The sequence below is a fragment of the Pseudonaja textilis genome, chromosome 1 (assembly GCF_049901715.1).
Source record: "Pseudonaja textilis isolate UNSWEBS1 chromosome 1, rPseTex1.2, whole genome shotgun sequence".
Taxonomy (NCBI): domain Eukaryota; kingdom Metazoa; phylum Chordata; class Lepidosauria; order Squamata; family Elapidae; genus Pseudonaja; species Pseudonaja textilis.
The window spans coordinates 106,211,730-106,232,384 of NC_141990.1; the positions used below are offsets into that span (position 1 = coordinate 106,211,730).

The 20,655-nt window shown below is 35.6% G+C and overlaps 1 protein-coding gene across 3 annotated transcripts in view; it reads right to left on the bottom strand.

The window, feature by feature from the left end:
* The window catches only part of KLHL32 (kelch like family member 32), a 79,398-nt gene that overhangs the window by 28,463 nt on the left and 30,280 nt on the right, over positions 1 to 20,655 (bottom strand). The window contains exon 6 of one of the 3 annotated variants that reach the window (XM_026726695.2): positions 1,269 to 1,484. In XM_026726695.2, the coding sequence (XP_026582480.1) occupies positions 1,269 to 1,484 (216 nt within the window). Of the gene's footprint in view, positions 1 to 1,268; positions 1,485 to 20,655 lie in introns of those variants that run through there. The other 2 variants (XM_087913911.1, XM_087913919.1) reach the window with 2 other exon arrangements.

The following is a 20,655-nucleotide window of genomic DNA, read 5'->3' on the forward strand; positions in this document are numbered from 1 at the left end:
ATGTGTGCCATAGGTTCGCCATCATGGCCCTATGACATTTCAGACAGATGGTTGTCCCATCTCTTCTTAAAAACCTCCTGTGTTGGAAGCACCCACAGTCATTGGAGGCAAGCTGTCCCACTGATACATCGTTCTAACTGTCAGGAAGTTTCTCCTTATTTCTAGGTTGGTTCTTGCCTTGATTAATTTTCATCCATTGCTTCATGTCATGCCTTCAGGTGCTACATCTACAGAAAGGTACTACATGCATAGTCCCATATGCTCCAAAGCATCTTTTTTCACTTTGAATTTTGAGTTCTCAAAAGCCCAACTACTTAAATACAACAAAGATTTCTTACTAAGAAACTCAATTTAGTCAGACAAAGCCTATTTATATTTTAGCCCATTTCAGACATTTGGACACTTCAGACAATCTCCACTGATAGGAAGTGTGATAGCTATGGGATTTAAGGGATTGTGTTGACATGCCAATTTATCAGCCACTTCCTCCAAGATCAGCTTCATCAAATTACTTATTAGGGATGTATATCTTACCCTTCAAGGAAACTACTACTGATAGTTATTATACATAGACTAATATTACTAAATGTAAGAGAAATGAACTGAACATCTATTTTTGGTTTTGGCAAAGCATATTTCAGCTTATCCCTACGTATTTTTCTAACTGAAAAGTAGACTGCATTGAATACCAAGAGCCTCTTATGCTAAGAATGTAAAGATACAAGCTAGGCAGCAAAAGCTGAGAATATAATCCTCCAACCAATTAGCTGTATTTGTTAACCCCTGCTTTATTTTAGAGCTGCTTCTTGGCATATGAAGGCTTTCAGTATGTTGGGATATTATCAACCCTCCCCTCCCCTTCTGGAACATGAAGTTTGACTTGCATTCTTGTCAAAGGAGTAAAGCAGACTTCGGAAACCCCCTAGTGCTTCCTTGGGGAAATAATTAATTAATATTGCGCTAATAATTAATTCCTACTGCTTTTCTTTTATTGTTTCTTGTCATTTGCTGTAGCAATCTGATTTTCAGAAATGCTTATGGATATACAGTATATATTCTTTGTGTTTAACATATATGCCAATTATATAATAATAATACATATTATTGCATTTTCTTTTACCTGTTTTATTCTGGAAATAGACATTATATTCTATTTTATTTTATTTTATTTGATATAGCCATAAGGTTAATCAATAAATAAATTAGTTCCCTTGTTATGGATATACAGTACTAGTCTTTCAACAGTTTAATCGTTCTTTGTACATTACCAGCCAGATTTGTTCTTCACTGAGTGACGTGAGTTGATCACTTTTCAAAACTTCTTGGATGAGACAATATGGCAGCGCCAGGACTTCATCAGGGTGGTTATTTAGTAGTTCTGAGAGATGTTTCACTAAAAAATCAACCACGGCTTTCTCCAGCAGATTGAGGTTGAAAAGATCAGCAAGTTTATAGAGATCCAAGTAATTAAAGCTATTTAACTCCTGGGCAGATAAAACAAAACACACACATTGTTTAGAAGGAATGAGAATGTAATAAAAACTTAAAGAATTATTGTGGAAGATTGAACTACCATTCTACTTCCACAAATAAACGTATTTTAGCATACTAAACCTAGAATAAATTACTACCGTAATTTTATATCACCACTATCTATACCTCATAACACAACTATAGGTGTTATGTGAAAGAATTTGTTTCTATGGATAAATGTTGGCAATATTTGGGATAATCCTATAATAAATATATATATCCTATAATAAATCAACATTGCTAAATGCTCTGATTTCTTCTACAAAATAAACCTCTTTTGTGACCCTTATGAGAACATTTACTGTTCTTTGCTACTCAGCACCAAAATACAAAGAGAATATAAAGAACCATTAACTTGAGTTAGTTTATTTTGGCTCTCCTTATCAAAGGCTAATACCAATAAAAATCAGTTCCAAAGAGGATTTTGGGGTTTATATCTTACATAGCACATCACATCATTCCAAAATTCATAGTTTTTAGAAACAGAATGTGATATAGCACATACCATTGTTGATGACATTGATGACATTATTGTCATTATTTTTCAAAATACAAACAACTAGAATTGCTTCCCCAATCCAGTCAATGTGAACAGCTATATTATTAACAGGAGTTACCATATTTGTCTTTTTTTTTTCTAAAAACAGTCTCGATCATTATATCTTTTTTGCCCCAGTTGGTGTAGGCAAGTATATACCAAAAGACACAATTAAATTAGTAACAAGTACAGTAATATAAATAAAATATAGAATTTTCTTCAAATATCCATAGAAGGGAGTCATTATAATTCACCCTTTGGTGAAAAATAAGCACTTTCAAAATGAATATTATTCCCAGATTAATTGAGAGGAATTCCAGTTCATATACCTGGAAAATATTTTCAGAAAATTCTTTGCTTACAAAATTTCTAAAGTATTCTTCAATCCTAAACATGTCTTTACAAAATGTAATTTCCAATTAATGAGGAAAATTCAGTTTTCCACATGCGGAGCTAGTATTTCTGGAAACAATTATGTCAGTTAGAAAGTTCTGCCATGTAATTTCTAAAAAAAAAAAAAAGATTTTACTCCCTTTTCCATGCAAAATTGACCTTATAAGAAAGCTCAGTTTTAAAAATTGGGGAAAAGATGGTAACATGGAAAAATTGAATGGAAGTAGAGGCATTGACTTTGCATCAACTGATAGACAAGAAGTTGAATTTTAACATATTCTGTGTTAAGACATAAATATCACGTATAAGATGCAACCCAATGGCAATATTTACAGGTACAATACTATTAATGAATTATTTGGACCAGCAGCATCTCCAGCTTCTGAGCCACCTGGGATACTAGAATTTGTTAAATCTTTTAAAACTAAAAAATCGACTATTAGCTTTTTACAGATATTTGTTATCAATAAATCAATTTGTTAGGAAGATGCTAAGAAATCTGTAGAATTAGAGGTTCCTATATTGCCTATACCAGAGTCTCCAAACCGGGCAATTTTAAGACTTATGGATTTCAACTCCCAGAATTCCTCAGTCAGAACTTCATTCTACAATGGATCTAAAACTACAATTTATGCCAAAAAGAATAATAATAGTTAAAATTGGTTAGACTCCATTATGTGTGGATAAAAAAAGACTGTCTTAAGAGCATTTTCTGGGAGATACAATAAGGACAGTTCATCTCTAAATCATGTTTTTACAATGCTGTATATTTATTCGATTTCAGGGAAAAGTAGTGGAATATATGCACGTATGTGTGTATATTATATATCTTGTGTGACAAAAGCTAAAATTTTCAGAAAAGAATATTCTCTTGAATTACATACTTACATACATGGAATTTGACAACTGGGCAACATAAATGTATTTTGTGCCCTTACTGCAGCTAAAAAAGTCTGACATTGCAACAAAATATAAGTGAATGGCCCCATTTATTCAATGGTTTGAAGACCTGATTATACTTGCTACGTATGAGTGGATACATATGGATTTGTTTAGATAAGTACAGGTAGTCCTCAAGTTATAGCCATTCATTTAACAACTGTTCAAAATTACTGAAAAAAATGACTAATGACCAGTCCTCACTCTTACAACCATCATAGCATCCCCATGGTCATATTATCAAAATTTAGGTGCTTGGCAATCAGCATGAATTTATGATAGCTGCAGCATCCAGGAGTTATGTGATTGCCATTTGCCACTTTCCCAGCTGGCTTTCAACAACCAAAGTCGATAGGGGAAGTTGGATTTATTTAACGACTGGGTGATTCACTTAATAACTGCAGTAATTCACTTTAACAACCGTGGCAAAAAAGGTTGTAAAACTGGGGGCTGCTCCCTTAACAATACCTTGTTTAGCAACAGGTAATTCTGGTCCCAATTATGGTTGCAAGTAAAAGGCTACATATATAAAAAACCGCGTGTGTATGTGTGTGTGTCTGCATTGGACATGTATATGTAGAATTATAATTTTTAACTGTAATAATGATATATTATACTGTAATTTTTCTTTTTTTTTTTCTTTTTAAGCACTTTATATGCATTTTTTTCTTTGAGAACATACGGTTTTGTATTATAATTATGTGTTCGTTTTTTTCTTTTTTGTTATTATTTTAAAAGCAATAAAAAATAAACAAAAATGTTTTTCTCCACATGGTGATGACAATGATTGGTTGTGGTGATGATGATTTCATATTAGAATGTATCCTTGCTCATTGAACACTAAAAATGGTACTTCGGAACTCTAAATCCTGGAAACTATCAGTCTGTTACAACAGAATTATTGTCACTGTAATACCAATCACTTCTTCAGCTTAAAATTATACACTGTGGATACCCTGCTATCCAACTGATGAAGCTGCATGCCAAAAGTGGCATGCCGAGTTGGTAAGATGCATAAAGCTGATCAGATAACCTACTTTCCAATCAGCAATAAGACTTTTGGGAACATAATGATAACGGTATAGAAAGTTTTTTAAAAGATTAACTTTCTTTAGCATTCTCATACCAATATTAAATCAGTTGCTTGAAACATGACCTTGCTATCTGCCTTTTCACATCACATTTTAATATATATGAGAGAGAGATATATATTTGTTTTTTTAAGGAGCCCCAAAAGTAATTTATTTCAGCAATAATATGCTGAAATGAAGCACATTTTCAGTAACAAAAATTATCAGGAGATTAGAAACTAACCCTAATAAAGAGACATTGAGGAAAGTGGGTATGTTTTGCCTTGAAAAAAACATCAATCAAGGGAGACACCATAGCCCTCTTTCACTATTATTTTACACAGAAGACAGTTGAGGCATGATTTCTTTCATACCAGGAAACAGAATATAGAATAATGAGTTTAAGTTTGGGGTTTTTTTTTTAGTTTTTTGAATGGTTTATATAGCCACCCAACTACTGAACAGCAACTCTGGGTGCTGACATAGGCTTAAAAGGATAAAAACAAAATGACAAATAACAAAAAAAAAAAAAGCCCACAATGCAACAAAATACAGCACGAGTGAGGGCAAGCCACAAACATACAGATAGTCCTTGCTTAATGATTATTCAATATTACGACAGTCTCCCAAGGGGGCTTTTTGGCCTGAAAAGCACTTATGACCATCATAAAAGGTTTCAATCCTCTCTTGCAGTCACATGAACACAATCTGAGTGCGTTTGCATTTTCAACCAGTTGCCAAGTGCCCCATGATCATGTGATTGTCATTTGCAATTTTCTCTGCAGGCTTCCCCAGAAAGTTAATGGGGAAGCCAGCAGGGAAGATTGCAAGCTGCTGCTGCTGCCTGCCAAGAGGACTCCTTTTTGTCTCTGGGGGCTAGCTGAAAGAGCTCCCTGCTGATCCGTGCTTGCTTGAATCTCCACAGCTGAAATCCTTCTCTCCTCTCCTCTGCAGAGCTCCCTGCAGAGGCAGGGAAAGAGAAGAACCCCACGTTCCATGCATGCCTAGATCTCAGCTGCTGATCTTCACTGCCAAAATCCAAGCAGACACAGAGCTCAAAATTCTGCTCTCCCCGCATTGAGCTATCTAGTTTTATGATATGCTTGTACTATCACCAGTCATGATCCTACACAGGTCATCTACAAGTGCAATCAATACTATCCCAGTACTGTATCTCAAACTGAATTCCAACTGAAAAATATCTGCAGTAATACTTGTCCTTTATAGCCAATGGAGATGCAAACTGACTACCTTCTTAGGATTAAAATTGTCCAGGGCTGCTGAATGAAGGAATAGGGTTGTTGTTGTTGTTGTTGTTGTTGTTGTTGTTTTTGAGAACAGGACAGACCACTACTTTTTAAGAGCTGGAAGAAACAGTCCATACCTCAAGAAAATATTCAACACCACACTTCCAGTTTGAGCTTCTTCAGCGACAAACCAAAACCTCGTCTCTGCGAGGCTTCAATCCGTGCTCGCCGCTGGAGCGCCCCGAGCCAGCTGGCTTCGGGGGGGGCTAAGCCACCCCATAGAGGTGGTGAAGAGGGGGGAGACTGCCAGCAGGGTTGAGGAGAGCCGCATCTCTCCTCCCCAGCTGGCCATTACTCCCTTTCCTGAAGGCAGTTGCAGTGGTGGTCAGAAATGGCCACCACAAAGAAGAACTCGATCGGAAAAGAATGTGCAGGAGGAAGATAAGAAGAGAAAGTTTTGGTTGACCGGGTCAAACAGCAAAAGCAACAAATAAGGTACCCTGGAATTGAAACTGTTAAAAAACAATAACATTGTTCCCTAAGAAGATTTTTAAGCTGCAAAGGAGAGAGAAAAGGGAAAAAATATTTGGTTTTCTCCTTTTCCTATACTGATAGCTAAGAGACTTAAGCAAGAAATTGGAAAAAAAATCCACTTTGACATCAATAGGCATTTAATGCTGAAAATAAAAAGTCAAAGGAATAATAAAGACTTCTGGATAATTAAAAGCTTTTGAAAACAAGAAAGGAGAGAAAAAGAATAAAAGGGTAGGAACTGGAAGGGAGGAGACTGCCTGGAATTAAAAAAGAACTTACAGCAAAATCTCAACAAGATACATTCTAACTGAAATATTGCAACAAAAACCCCAGGAAGAGAAAGTCGAAAAAGAAATAAGAAGATATAACTCGGGACTATCTGGAGTACTTGATGATTTCTGGATTCTTGGTTATTGTTTTGAATGACTAAAATCAATTGGGTGGCTGTTTAAAACTGTTTAAAATGGCTCCACTTTTAGAAAAACTGAAAATGGAACTTAAAAAGTACAAAGAAGATGCACAAGAAGGGAGAGGTTCTTTTGGCTTAGTATTTCAGTTTTTAGAAATGGAGATTTGGAATTATGAGAAACAACAACAAATGCCTGCAGAACAAGAAGATTGTGACAAAGAAGAAGCTGTCTTTAATGAACCAGTAATCTTAGATGGGGGGGAAAGGGGGAAAGAGAATGGAAAGTTTAAGACTGGGAAAAACAACTCCAAAAAAAAAAAAACAGAGTGAAAAATAAGTATAAAATCAGAAAGCAACAGAAGAGGGAAATGCAGAAAAGAGAATTAGAACTAGAGAGACAAGGGGGTAAAAAGGGGAGGGAGAAGATGAGAGGGAAGAAAGAAAGGAAAAAAAGTTATAAAGAAACAAAATATAGAGAAACAGGGCCTATTTAGAGATAATGGGTGAAAACGTAATGGAAAAAGGGATTCTGCAAAGGTACATAAGATAGTATGGTTATATTAGAAGCAGAAATAATTTTAGAAAATATGAAACAATGTATGATTAAAATGTCTGATAAAATAGCTATTGTAATTCAGTGGAATGCTTGTCAGTAAATAAATGTAACAAAAGGTATATTTAATGATTTATAAAACATGTGAAGAGAAATTAGGGAAAAATTAATTATGGAGATTATATGTGTTTTTAAGGAAGTATGATATTTAATTGAAAAGAAGTGTTAAAGATGTTAAGATTTTAATGATTATTAATGATAGAACTGAACTGGAACGGAATGAGGGTTTATAATTACATATATTTACAATCTTTCTTTCTTTTTTTAAAGAATATAGTGTGTATTTTAAGAATGTACCAAGCAGAATTCGATTGGAAGTTATGTATTATGTATTATATTGAAGGTCATAAACTTAAGGTATATATTGAAGTTTAAATAAGAGTTGAATGGATGTAATTAAAAGATATAAAGGTGTCATACTCCAATTAGTAACTACAGGAGAAAATTTGTTTAATGAGAAAAGATAATACGAAATTGAAACAGAACAGACAAAAGTATAAATATAATGATTTGAATTGAGATGAGATAATCAAAATAAAATTGAGAAAATTAAAAGAGGGGAAAAACTATATAGAAAATGTAAAATAGTATAAGATATAGAATAGAATATAAAAAGGAGCATAAAATTGAGTTTTGTGTCTGTATAAAGAAGTTCAACCCGGGACCATGCTATTTTCAAAAAAGATATTTTACTTGTATTTTGTATATGTGAAAACCCAAATAAAACTTTATTTAAAAAAAGAAACAAAATATTCAACACCACCTGGATCTACCTGAAGGCAACTACAAATATCTCCTGGGAAACCTTAATCAACCAGGAGAGATAATGAGTCTAATACACAGGTGACTGCATGTCAACCACAAGGACTCTATTCACTTCTTCAGGACTACCAACCTTTCCAGGTAATCACGTTAAGCCATGCTTCAGTTAACACCAAGGATTAATACAACTGTTATCATATCATTCTGTTTCCAAAAGGCTTACTGCAAAAGGCTGATTGCTGGTTGAAAAGTAAGTTATCCAATCTGTTGTATGCATCATGCCAACTTGGCATATCACCCAATCCCTATCCTCTTTCCTTTTGAGCAAAGGACACACACCCCCTTAATGCCACAAACATTCAATTAGTTGACTCACCAGCCTCTATCCTTTCTCTCTTCAAGATAACTAGAGTATTAAATTATATTCAGAAATGCCTACCTGAAGTACTGGGGGAATCACTATCATTCTCTATGTCCTTCACTAAGGGAAACAAAAGTAGCCCAGACCCATCCATTCCTCAACACTGTCCACCAATGCCCACTTTCAATGTGGATCACAGGTCCTATTCTTATCTTCAATCAGTTTTTTGGATTTGAAAATGGAAAACCACAATGCCCCAGTAAAATAGAACAGTCCACTCATCAATCAATGCCTCTGAGTTCTGTTGTGGCTTATGAAGAGATAAGATAGCTACTGCCAATGTGGTGGGCCACATGGCAATACAAAACACAAATAAATCCTATAGTCAGTACACCATAATACTCATGCTCCCAGTGTTACTCAAAACTGTCATTGGGTGCTCATGTCCTCCAAAACTCTAAGGAAGGTAACCCTGAACTTTCCCTCATCACCATCACAAGTAGAAATGGAAAAGCTACCCCAACTAAATTAGCCACCATCCCTCAAAGAACATATTCATTCCATCACTGTTGCCAGCACACTACTGACAAATGTTCATCAGATGAGTGGTTGTGCCTCCAGCTTATCACAGCATACCACCAAATAACCGATCAGATGTCTTCGCTGCAGTTACTCTATTGCTGGCTCACCACTGATTCTAGACAGCCAAGTGGCCCTAGCCCCAGCCTACACTGAACCACAAAGTCATCCAAAGGTCTCTGCTCATGGCTGACTTTCACATTCACTGTGAACTACTGCCATGTTAACTTCTCTGAAGATCATCTACTTCTCACTCAGGACCTCCTCAAACCAATTCCAACTTGCTTTTTTTATTGCAACTCCTAAGTTAAAATAAGTCAGATTCTGGATGATTGTAAAAATTAAAGATCTAGTCCTAGTAGTAAGAGCAATTTGATAATGGAACCAAATACCAAGAAACATAATGAGCTAATTTATATTGGAATCTGTTCAAATGGAAGACAGAAGATTTGTTGGGATCACTGCAATCTGAATCATAGTATTTCTAAAGATTACATTCAGTGGTCTGAATGACTCTTTCCAAGTCTATGAATGTATTTATTTGTGATAATTCTTTTAGACAGTTGTGTTCTGTACATTGAAATGAATGCCCACAGTTTTGTGGATATTACTATTCATAAATAACAAGTTCAGGTTGTTAACCAATCCTAACCTGTTCCTATCCTTGCCTATGTTCCTGTGGACCAAGAATATCATACAAGAAGTGCAAATGTCCTATGTACTGTACAATTACATTATTATTTAAGTGACATGGGTTCTAACCAGTGAAAACTAGCAACAATTAGGAGTATCTAAATCAGACAAGTTCAGGTTTGAATTTAAAATCTGAAATCTGATTTGAGTCAGACTGATTCACATTTCTTTTATCTATTTGATAAAAGAATGTCAAGTTATACTGAGGAAGCATCAAAATGCCTGTTTTTAGGTATAACTGGGTGAAAATAGCAGGGATGGTTGTAAACCTTTCTGAGAAGGTCTTCCAGTTTCAGCTGGACATGTTCAAAGGTATCATAATCACAATAAATTTTTGGAATATTGCCCTTCCACTCCTTATACGTTAGAAATCACAAGAATAAGAAAAAGACAGCCTACCAACTTCCAAAGTATTGTGTTACTGTCAGACATCACACAACCTACCCCTGTGCTTATTCCATATTCACAACAACATCTGAGACTTTACAAAGTCAAAATGTCATCAAATCCCCATTACCCCGGATTTTTAATGATTAAAAGGTACTTGAGTCAATGCTAGAAATTGTTTCAAAATATTGTTTCAAAAGGATTATATCATAAAACTTAATTTGAATCGGATTTCAAACGTTGCCCAAATCTAATGATCGTATATTCCAAAAATCCAGCCTGAAATCCAGTCACAGCTGTTTCTTGCAACTGTACAATTTACTGCATCCATTTAGGTAACTTGTTGTAGAGATTCCCAAGCACATTCCGCTGTCCCCTTAATCTTCTACATTGAACCACCTCAACATTCTGCCCTGTCCTCTTTCTCTAACTCAACAGCCAGCATTCCAATCCCGATTACCTTATGCTGATCTACTGTTGCTTTTAGGTAGGACTGTAATACCATAGAAAACTTCAGGAGACAATTTTCCCCGTTCAGTTTTCAAATCTTACACAGAGTCACTAGCCTCCAGGCTCACTCTTAAGTCTGACAAGTAAACAAGCCCACTGACAATCATCCATCACACTCACTACTGAAAAAAGGCTATTGCACTTTTCAACACTCACACTAACAGGCAGCATATAGAGAGTAATAATAAATAAACAAACTTGTGTTATAATTACTTTGCTTACTTTCTTTATAATTAAAACAGAGCATGCAACTAAGCTGAAATTGCTCTCCTTATTATTTTCATGGTACAATGTAACAACTAAAGGTTACAAATTCCAAACAGGGATATTAGCCCCTGCTTAAATCATATACAAATTGCTCATTTATTTATTATACAAATTAACATTTATTCAGTCTGCAAAGATTACATCGTAATTAAAGCTGACAATGGGTGTACTATAATTATAATACTGTATTATTATTGATTAGACTTTGCATAGTGCCAACTACCAATATGTCTTAGAAGTTTACTGTAAACAATAAAACATAGACTTTTTGATATTTATGTAACAATTTTCTGGAAATACTATTGAATTCATTGAGCCTTAGCTATGAATAAACATATATATAGTTTACTGAGTGATTTAACAATGAAGTTACATTGATAAATAATTTTATCATATTAGATTGGCAATATGAATTAACTACCAAGATATTTTTCAGAGTGTTTCTCCTATTTCACAATGTGGTACATGTTTTATACATTTACATGACATGTAGGTCCAAATAGGTATTTCCTTACAATATGAATGTACGTATATATTAACAGAGACACATACAGACACACACAAACACACAGCAATAGTGATGTAAAACACCACATAGGATAACAACAAATGAAGTTTCTCTTTTAGCATTATTTCATATTTGTTTTTCCTTTGTTTCTGTTTTTAAATTTAAATCAATGCATATGTCACAGAAAAGGATGTATATCAATAACAGGCTGATAAATGAAAGTTAATCACAACTACACGTACAACTGAACTGAGTACAATATACCTCTGTTCCTGTGTGCTGTGGTATAAAAAGGAAAGAAAAACACAAGGAGAACTATGGGGAGAGGCTGTACTTCTTTATGACCTTATTTGAAAGATAAACTCCTTGGGGAAATACAATTTATTCAGATTATCAAGACCCTGCTGTGCAAATCTACAATCTGGGAGCACACTACAGAGATCAAAAAATATTTACTTTATTCTGTTGGGTATAAAAGCTTCTAATGAATGCATAATTAAGACAGAAAAAGTGTATACAGCTTTAGAATTCCATTGCTGAGCCAAGCCATTAATATCCAAGGAATCATACCCAGTTGTTACTCCACCTGCTTTATTTTTGGATTAGAGAACAGTTGTAAGTCAAGGTATTACTGCTCCATTTCCAATATACGTACATACACATGTAATTCAGTGAACAATTTACTAAAATTATGTGGAAATCATACATAAAATATATATAATTTTTCCCCTTCTGTCCCAAATACATATACGCAATGCTTGAAGAGAGAGAGGAAGAACATAGTATTTTTTAGATTTACTAAATGCAGAACGCAGTAAAAAGAAATTTAAGCCTACAACTGATTTCACAAAAGCCATTTAAGCCATTCTCTAAGATTTTTTTTTTTTTAGATTTCACAGAAATGCTTCAGAGAATCAGTCAGTCTTAGTGGAAATAGAAATTGAAACATTACAGCTATTTAAGACTCTTCAAAGTCTTAAATGTCATTTTACCTCTATGAATAGAAATGCTTTACAGGGGGCAAACCCACAGACACAAAAAAGAATTAGACCAAATGTTAAGGATTTTCTGGCATCTTCAATTCACTACCACTGGTATTTGGGAAAATGTCCTAAAAGACTTAATTCTTAGAGACAATGCCAAATATAATGGTATTATTATCCCTTGAGTGCAGTTAAGATTTCAGATGCATCCCTTGGGTTCCTCTCTTGATTTTTCTTCGCCATTTTGCTTTTGTTTCTCTTTTCAGTATTTGGCTTGTTGTCACTTCAGTGCTAACTATACTTTGCTTTAATTTAGGCATGCCCAAGTGCTTCTATCCTTGGTCTCCCATGTCTCCTTCAATGCCTGAAGAATACTAGAAAAAGGAAGCTTTCTTTTTAACCTTGATTAAGAGACTAAAAAATCTTGGGACTTGAGGGTTCATTTCCCACCCCCTTCACTTATAAGTAGCTTTCTTCATGTTTAGTATACGTCCATCACAAATCATTGATACACAATTAATTATTGATGCATACAGATACCACCTACTTCAAATATTCTGTGAATCCTTCTTCAATGGCAGAATTGAGGAGAAGGAAGGGTGGGCAGAGTTTAAAAGTTAGTTCCTTATGCCCAAAGTCTCCCTTTCTCCCATCGATTTAACTTTTGGTTAAATATTTCTTGAAAGAGTCAATTAAATCCAAATAGGGATTTTTTAAAATAAAGGCAACTCTTTGGATTTTTTTGTTTTCTGTTCAGGTATGCAATATTGTTATAGTATACAACATTGGCCCACCAAATAAGTTATTTTTCCTTACTAAAAGCAAAATAGATTACTGCCACTATTTTTGATTGCTGAAAGGAGTAATCAATCAAAACTCCGCAAAGATCTGGGAGACTTGTGAAGATGAACTTAACATTTTCCCATCTTCACCTCTCTCCATAGCTTTTGAATGGAAAACAGGATTTTAAAAATGAAGACTACTCATTCTTCAGAGATGTCTCTGAACATGGATAAAAACCAATTTAAAAAAGAATTTGTTCATGTGGGTGGATAGGCCTAGAGAAGCTGATATAAATTTTCCTCCATTTCATTTGAAGAGCTTAAAGAGTGACATGTATCTGGTATTCATATTTCTCTTCTCTTGCATTACAGCAGCAAGTCTTCTTTCAGGTCACGTCTCCCACATAAAAGTGCTAAACTAATGCCGTTTAATGACAAATTAATGTCCATGAATAAAAAATACACCTCTAATAGCATGGAGTAATTTGCCATTACAATATCATCATTGGACATGCCCCTGGTTTAATACGATGTATTTAATTCATAACTTAATGAGTGATATATAAAAAGAGAGAGATGAACCCTGCAATTACATTTATGTGAGTCTGTCACCTTATTTGTAAAACCTTAGAGTCATTTACATTCAAATTAGAACAAATGAGAGATTTCACAAAGTGCAATGATAAATGACCATTGCTGCACAAGACAGGGCTGTATTTCCTGCGAAACCCTTAACAGTTCCCCATTATTTGTTAAAAATTACAATGCATATTGCCCAGTGTTGTGTGAATAATGACTTTTTTACTGATTAGGTCACAAGACTAATATGGAGCAAAATAAATAATTTCTTTTCATTTTTTCCCCTTTCTAATGCCTTAATTTATTCAGACTAGTGGACTCATACTGCCATCTACTGTTCATTGGTAATAATAATAGGGATTGCTCTAAAAAGGACAGTTCTTGGGTATTCCGGAACTCTTTATAACAAGCAACTTCTCTTAGTTGAAATGTGATGGCAGATATGGGATACTTCTTAATTACATATATTGGTCAGTTCTCCTTATCAAAAAAAATATAAACTAAAGCATTTGTTGCATAAAGTATGTACAGTTCAATATCATTCAGTACAGATCTCATCATACCAGAAACAAGGAACATTCAAATGCAAGTTCTCGATGCATATCCATAAGGAAGTAGTTTTATTCAATGACTCCTATCTCTTGTTTGACTTTTTTTTTAAAGAAAAGAATTGTTCACCCTGTGAAATCTATTAGTTAAAGTAACTGCCTGAAGGCAAAGCCTACAGACAGTCGTAAATCAGAACTTTTTATTTGGTGGAAATTAACACTACACTGTTAAAGAGTTTTCTTGTTTTGACTAATTAAATTGTAATTAATGTTTAAAATTATTTTTAAAATTTTATTAAGTTACTTTTAAAAATGGAATTCAAATAAACTTATATCTTATTTTAAGCAATTCTGAAAACTCCTTAACAGGGAGCAAATACTGGGAGTAAATAGAAAGAACCATGAGGACCAAATCTGGTGTAAAGAGCTGGCCAGTCCAAGGCCCTTGGAATTTTTCAGCTTTTACTATACTTGTCAGATCCCTAGAGTGATACTATCATTCAACTGGGGGAAAGAGGGAACCCCGAATATATTTCTTTATTACTATGTCTGACAACTGCTGTTTTATAACCTTTATCCTGGTGCCTAAGCATCCCGAGATTTTCTCATCTTTTGGGGAATGTACGGGGGCGGGGGGGCATGTGGGCTATTTCACTCTGAAAGCAGGTAGAAGATGACCCTGGGAACACTTGCTTATCTGGGTCTCAGGACGACCATTACAATAACATCTCCACACCTGTGGATTGGCTGAATCCATATTGGGCTGAAGGGAGGGGTCTCCAATGCTTTATTTCTAACTGTATTGCTTGAGGGACCTCAGAGTCTGCTTTGCTTTTGTTCCGCTATCACTTCTGCTCAATAAAAGGTTCCTTTTGAAATACCAAGTTTCAAGAGTTTTTACTTTCTTGAGTAAAGAGGAGAGGCAGAACCTTACAATACCCTGAATGTCAGGACAGGGTGTGTACCTCCTAAATAATGAAATGGAGAAAACAACATTATATTGTTTGCAAAGTAGTTTTAGCATTATAGAGTTTAAATGACATAGAAGAATGGGTCCTTCACTGAAGTTAACCATGGCTTTTGGATAAAATATGACAAAACTAAGCATTATATTCTTTTTTAGTATCATCATCATAAGCTGTGAAGGTGATTAGCTATCCACTGATGACAAAGGCATATGAAGCACACATTGTAATTTGTATCTAAGAAAAGTCATAAATTAATGACACCAATAAAGAAGAATATTTGTAGCTTGGGGTTGAAATGAGGAGTTATTGGTACTCTCTCAGCTTGGTTGTTTTCTTGATTATGTTATCTAGTTTGGATAACAAAACGTCTGCTGGAAAGCAGCCAAACTCAGAAAGCACTAAGGACCCCCTCATAAATTAATGAATAAAGGAAAACAGACAAGCAAATTAGATATATTGGGCTTTTGTAAAATAAAAAGAGAGACAAACAACAACAACAACAGCAATAACAGCAACAGCAACAATAACAATAGCAATAACAATAAGCTGTTGAGCGTGAACGGAAATGACCAAACGCCATCTTATTTGGCCTAGAGGACATCAATGACAATGATGACATCACAACTGTCCGAAACATCATCAGTGATTATCAAGCATCAACCATCTCCCCTGATGAAATACTTGACATTTCCCGCATTGGCTGAGAGCTCAAAAACAGAGACGGCTCTGTGGCCCCACGCTTTTGCAGGGTCATTTGCAAAAATGAATCAAGCAAACATAAATTCTTTTATACTATAAATTCACTTGCCAAAAGCAACACCAACCATAAGAACCTCCGTTCTCGCCCTGACCTAATCATACAGCAATGTGCCCGCTCCCGTGTACTCCACACTGAACTCAAAAAACATCTAGACAACGGAGAGAAGGACCTGTACATTGACTACCATGTTGATTGTATCAAAAGTAAGTCACACAATCCACAATTCAGCTTTAACCTTCAACCACAACCCTACCTTAACCAATCCACCATCACCCTAGGCATGCATGCCCCTAACTACCTCAATTCCAACTACTGCTGGCCTTAAATGCAAGCTACTCAATGCAAGAAGCCTTGTGAATAAGATACCTGAATTTCTCCTCTTACTAAATATGGCTAAATTCGACATCATATTTGTCTATGAAACATGGCTCAACTCATCTCTCCCAGACTCCATTACCATAGTAAGAGACTATCATGTTTACCGATCAGATCGTGAAATTGGTAGAGGAGGTGGTGTTGCTATCTTCTATAAAAAGTCCTTACATCTAAAAAACATCCAAGTTACCCAGAAACTTGCTCTTCCTGAGACCATCATCTGTGAACTATCCTTAAATATCACATTTCGATTCTTACTATGTTACAGAGCACCTGATTATGACATCAAACATGTAAACAAGCTAAATTCACTACTAACATGGGCAACATCCTGCCCACATGCTTTTATCTTTCTTGGTGACTTCAATCTACCTCATATTGACTGGACCCTAAACGAATGTACAACTGAACCCATACACGCAACCTTCTACAATGCTGTTACAAATCTGGGACTGGAACAACTTGTAACCAACAATACTAGACTAAACAACTGCCTCGAATACAAATACGGAATACAAACTAAAGAACCCTTTTCCAACAGTGACCACAATATGATTGACTTTTGTCTCAACATATGCCCACACAAAAATCATCACAATGACATAATCCCCAATTATAACTTCAAAAAAGGCAACTATGATCTTATAGATAACGATCTCTCATCCCTTGATTGGCAGTCTCTATTCAGTGGATGCAATACTGTTGAAGACCATTACAACATATTTTTACTTGAAGTCAAAAGAGTCATCAAACTATATGTACCAACAACAACTCCCAAAACAAAAACAAAAAAACAGATTACCCATAACAATAAGGAAACTTCAATCCAAAAAGAGATCACTCTGGCGGAAAAACAAATCTGGTCACGTTGCCAATTTCAGAAACCGATACAAAAATTTATGTCACCAGATAAAGACTGAATGCACCAATTATCACATTAAACAAGAGGAAAACTTTCTACGCACCAATTCCACCCATGCTTTTTACAATTTTGTAAACAACAAACTAAAAGACTCAAAGTCCATCCCACCCCTGATAGGACCTAATGGTAAAGTCTGCAACAACGACACCATTAAAGCCAACATCTTTAACACATTATTTGGCTCACTATTTGTAAACAGCAATGGGTCATGCCAGTATTTCCTAGCCAAACCACAGAAAACTACAATGATCTAATACATATCGATTTTGCAGAAGACAATGTTGAAAAAGCACTACGCAATCTAAAACCATCTCTATCTATTGGACCGGATGGAATATGTGCCTACTTCTTTAAAAAGCTATCCACTGCCATAGCAGAACCTCTAAGCATAATCTTTGAAAAATCTTTCAGGGCCAGCTCCTTGCCTAACCTATGGTCACAAGCCATGGTCATCCCCATCTTCAAAAAGGGAGACCCCAGCCTAACTGAAAATTACAGACCAATCTCCTTATGCTACGTCACCTGTAAAGTCATGGAACCAATTATTAACCAATCCATTATCCTCCACTTAAAGACACACAACCTACTCTCCAATAAACAATTTGGTTTCAGAAAAAAACTATCCTGTAATCTGCAACTCTTACACTGCAAAAACATATGTACTACACAACTCGATCAGGGCAAAACAATAGACGCAATCTATATAGACTTCTGTAAAGCCTTTGATTCAGTGGTACACGACAAACTACTCCTAAAACTAAAATTTTATGGTATCTCTGGACAACTGCATAACTGGATAGAAGCATTCCTGTCAAACAGACAACAAATGGTCAAAATTGGGAGTGTCCTATCAAATTCTGTACCTGTCAATACTGCTGTCCCCCAAGGCAGTGTTCTAGGACCAACTCTCTTCATACTCGACATAAATGACCTCTGTGATCATATTAAGAGCAACTGCATTCTCTTCGCTGATGATGTAAAGCTGTTCAATACCACAGACAATACTGTTACTCTTCAAAAAGATCTTGACTATGTATCAGAATGGTCAAACAAATGGCAACTTCAAATCTCAATAAATAAATGCTCTGTCTTACCTATTGGCAAAAAAAAAACAACAGAAAATAAAATACAAGCTGAATAATCAAAACCCTGTTGATGATCCAAGCTCTGTAAAGAACCTTGGAAGATTCATCTCTAATGATCTAAGTGCTAGAGCCCATTGTAACTACATAGCCAAAAAGGCATTAAGAGTTGTTAACCTAATCCTACGTAGCTTTTTCTCTGGTAATATCACACTACTAACTAGAGCATACAAAACATTTGCTAGACCAATACTCAAATACAGCTCATCAGTCTGAAACCCACATTACGTATCTGATATTAGCACAGTTGAGAAAATCCAGAAATACTTCACAAGAAGAGTTCTCCACTCGTCTACTCATTGTAGAATACCTTATGCCACCAGATTTGAAATTCTAGACCTAGAAAACCTTGAATTACGCCATCTTTGGTCTGATCTAAGTATGGTATATAAAATCATACATTGCAATGACTTACCTGTCAATGAATACTTCAGCTTCAACCATAACAACACAAGAGCACACAATAGATGCAAACTCAAGATTAACCGCACCAAACTTGATTGCAGGAAATACGACTTCAGCAACTGAGTGGTCAATGTCTGGAATACTCTAGCTGACTCTGTGGTTTCTTCCCCCAACCCCAAAAACTTTAACCTTAGACTGTCTACTATTGACCTCACCCCTTTCCTAAGAGGTCTGTAGGGGGGCGTGCATAAATGCACTAATGTGCCTACCGTTCCTGTCCTATTGTTTCTTTTATTTTTCTTATATGTACCTATTTCATGTATTCATAACTATGTATATACTTATACCTATTATCTTGTAAGCGATTGACAAATAAATAAACAAATTAAAATAAAATAAATGCCATAGGTATGCATGAAGATAGTTTTGTCTTATGAAATAGAATTGAAGAATGCATCCAGGGAAGTAAAGCATACATTAAATGAAAAAAAGATTATGTAATATGTACCAGAAAGTATGTATTGGTATCATCCAGTTTGTTACTGATGGAATATGAAACCTTGGATTAGTGATAACTACTTGTTGTGTTCTAGGGCAGTGGTTGCCAACCAGTAGGCCAGAACCACTGGTGGTCCATGAGAAAATTTTGGTGGTCCGCAGAGAAATGTCACCCCCAAAGCACCCCCCAAAGCAATTAATCCAGGCTGCACAGAAACATAAGGCTGTGCCACCCACGTGGCCCATGGGAACACAAGGCTTGCGTCATTTGCAACACAAGGTAGTGAGGGGAGGGGGAAAGGGCGGAGGGGGGAACTTGCCCCACTCGCCCCACGCACCTGGCCTGGCCACCAGGCTGCTTCTTTCCATTTCGTTCTTCTTCTGCTTTTGGCTGCACGCAAGGAAAGCAGCAAAAGTCTTTCTTTCTCTCCCCCAAACTCCACCAGAAATGAGTCTTTGGGACTCTTCCAGGCATCCTGCTCCAAGAGGCTGCGCCGGTGCGGCAAGTCTCACAAAGATTCATTTCTGGCAGAGTTTAGGGGAGAGAAAGAAAGACTTCTGCTGCTTCTATTGCTTTCCTTGTATGAAGCCAAAAGTCTCGCTTTCTCTCTCTCCCCACCTGAGAATGGAGCTGGAGACGGTATCCTGCAATTCCAAATAAAGAATGATTGATCGGTAGGAAAATGGAGTGGAGAATTTTCCTGCTGACTTTTTTCTGATTTTCCCACGGTCTGTGATCCACGGGATTTAAAATTATGAGTTTGGTGGTCCCTGAGGTCCAAAAGGTTGGCGACCCCTGTTCTAGTGCATGGTGAAAATGGAAGAATAGGGAATGAGTTTGGAGAAAAAATCTGTAACATGCTGAATAAATGTGAGCTAAATACAAAAAGAGTACCTAGGCCATTTGGAGACTAAGAATGAATGAGAATGAAGAGAGATAAACATCTGAGAAAATGATATGTTTCAGATACATAGTTTAAGAATACATTTATTTTAGACATATATATAAAAAAAGGAATGAACCAAAAAGCACGACTGATTTGTTTATGATGAAAACTGAGAAATTAGTGAATGAAAAAAGATAAATGAGAATTCTGAATGTGGGACCAATCATTTGATAGTTTCAAGCACTAATCTTGAGGTAAAAATAGTCATGAAAGAAAAGGCAACTTTTAAATGAAACTACTTTAAAGTGCAGGAAGAAATAGTATGAATCCTGCATGAAAAAATATTACAATATGTATTAATCTCCCAACAGGATTAATAGAAAGTGAACATGTTTAGACCTTTTCATGGGAAAGGAAGTAACTATCTATCTAGTGAGCATAAAGTGTTGAAAGCGTAGCTATC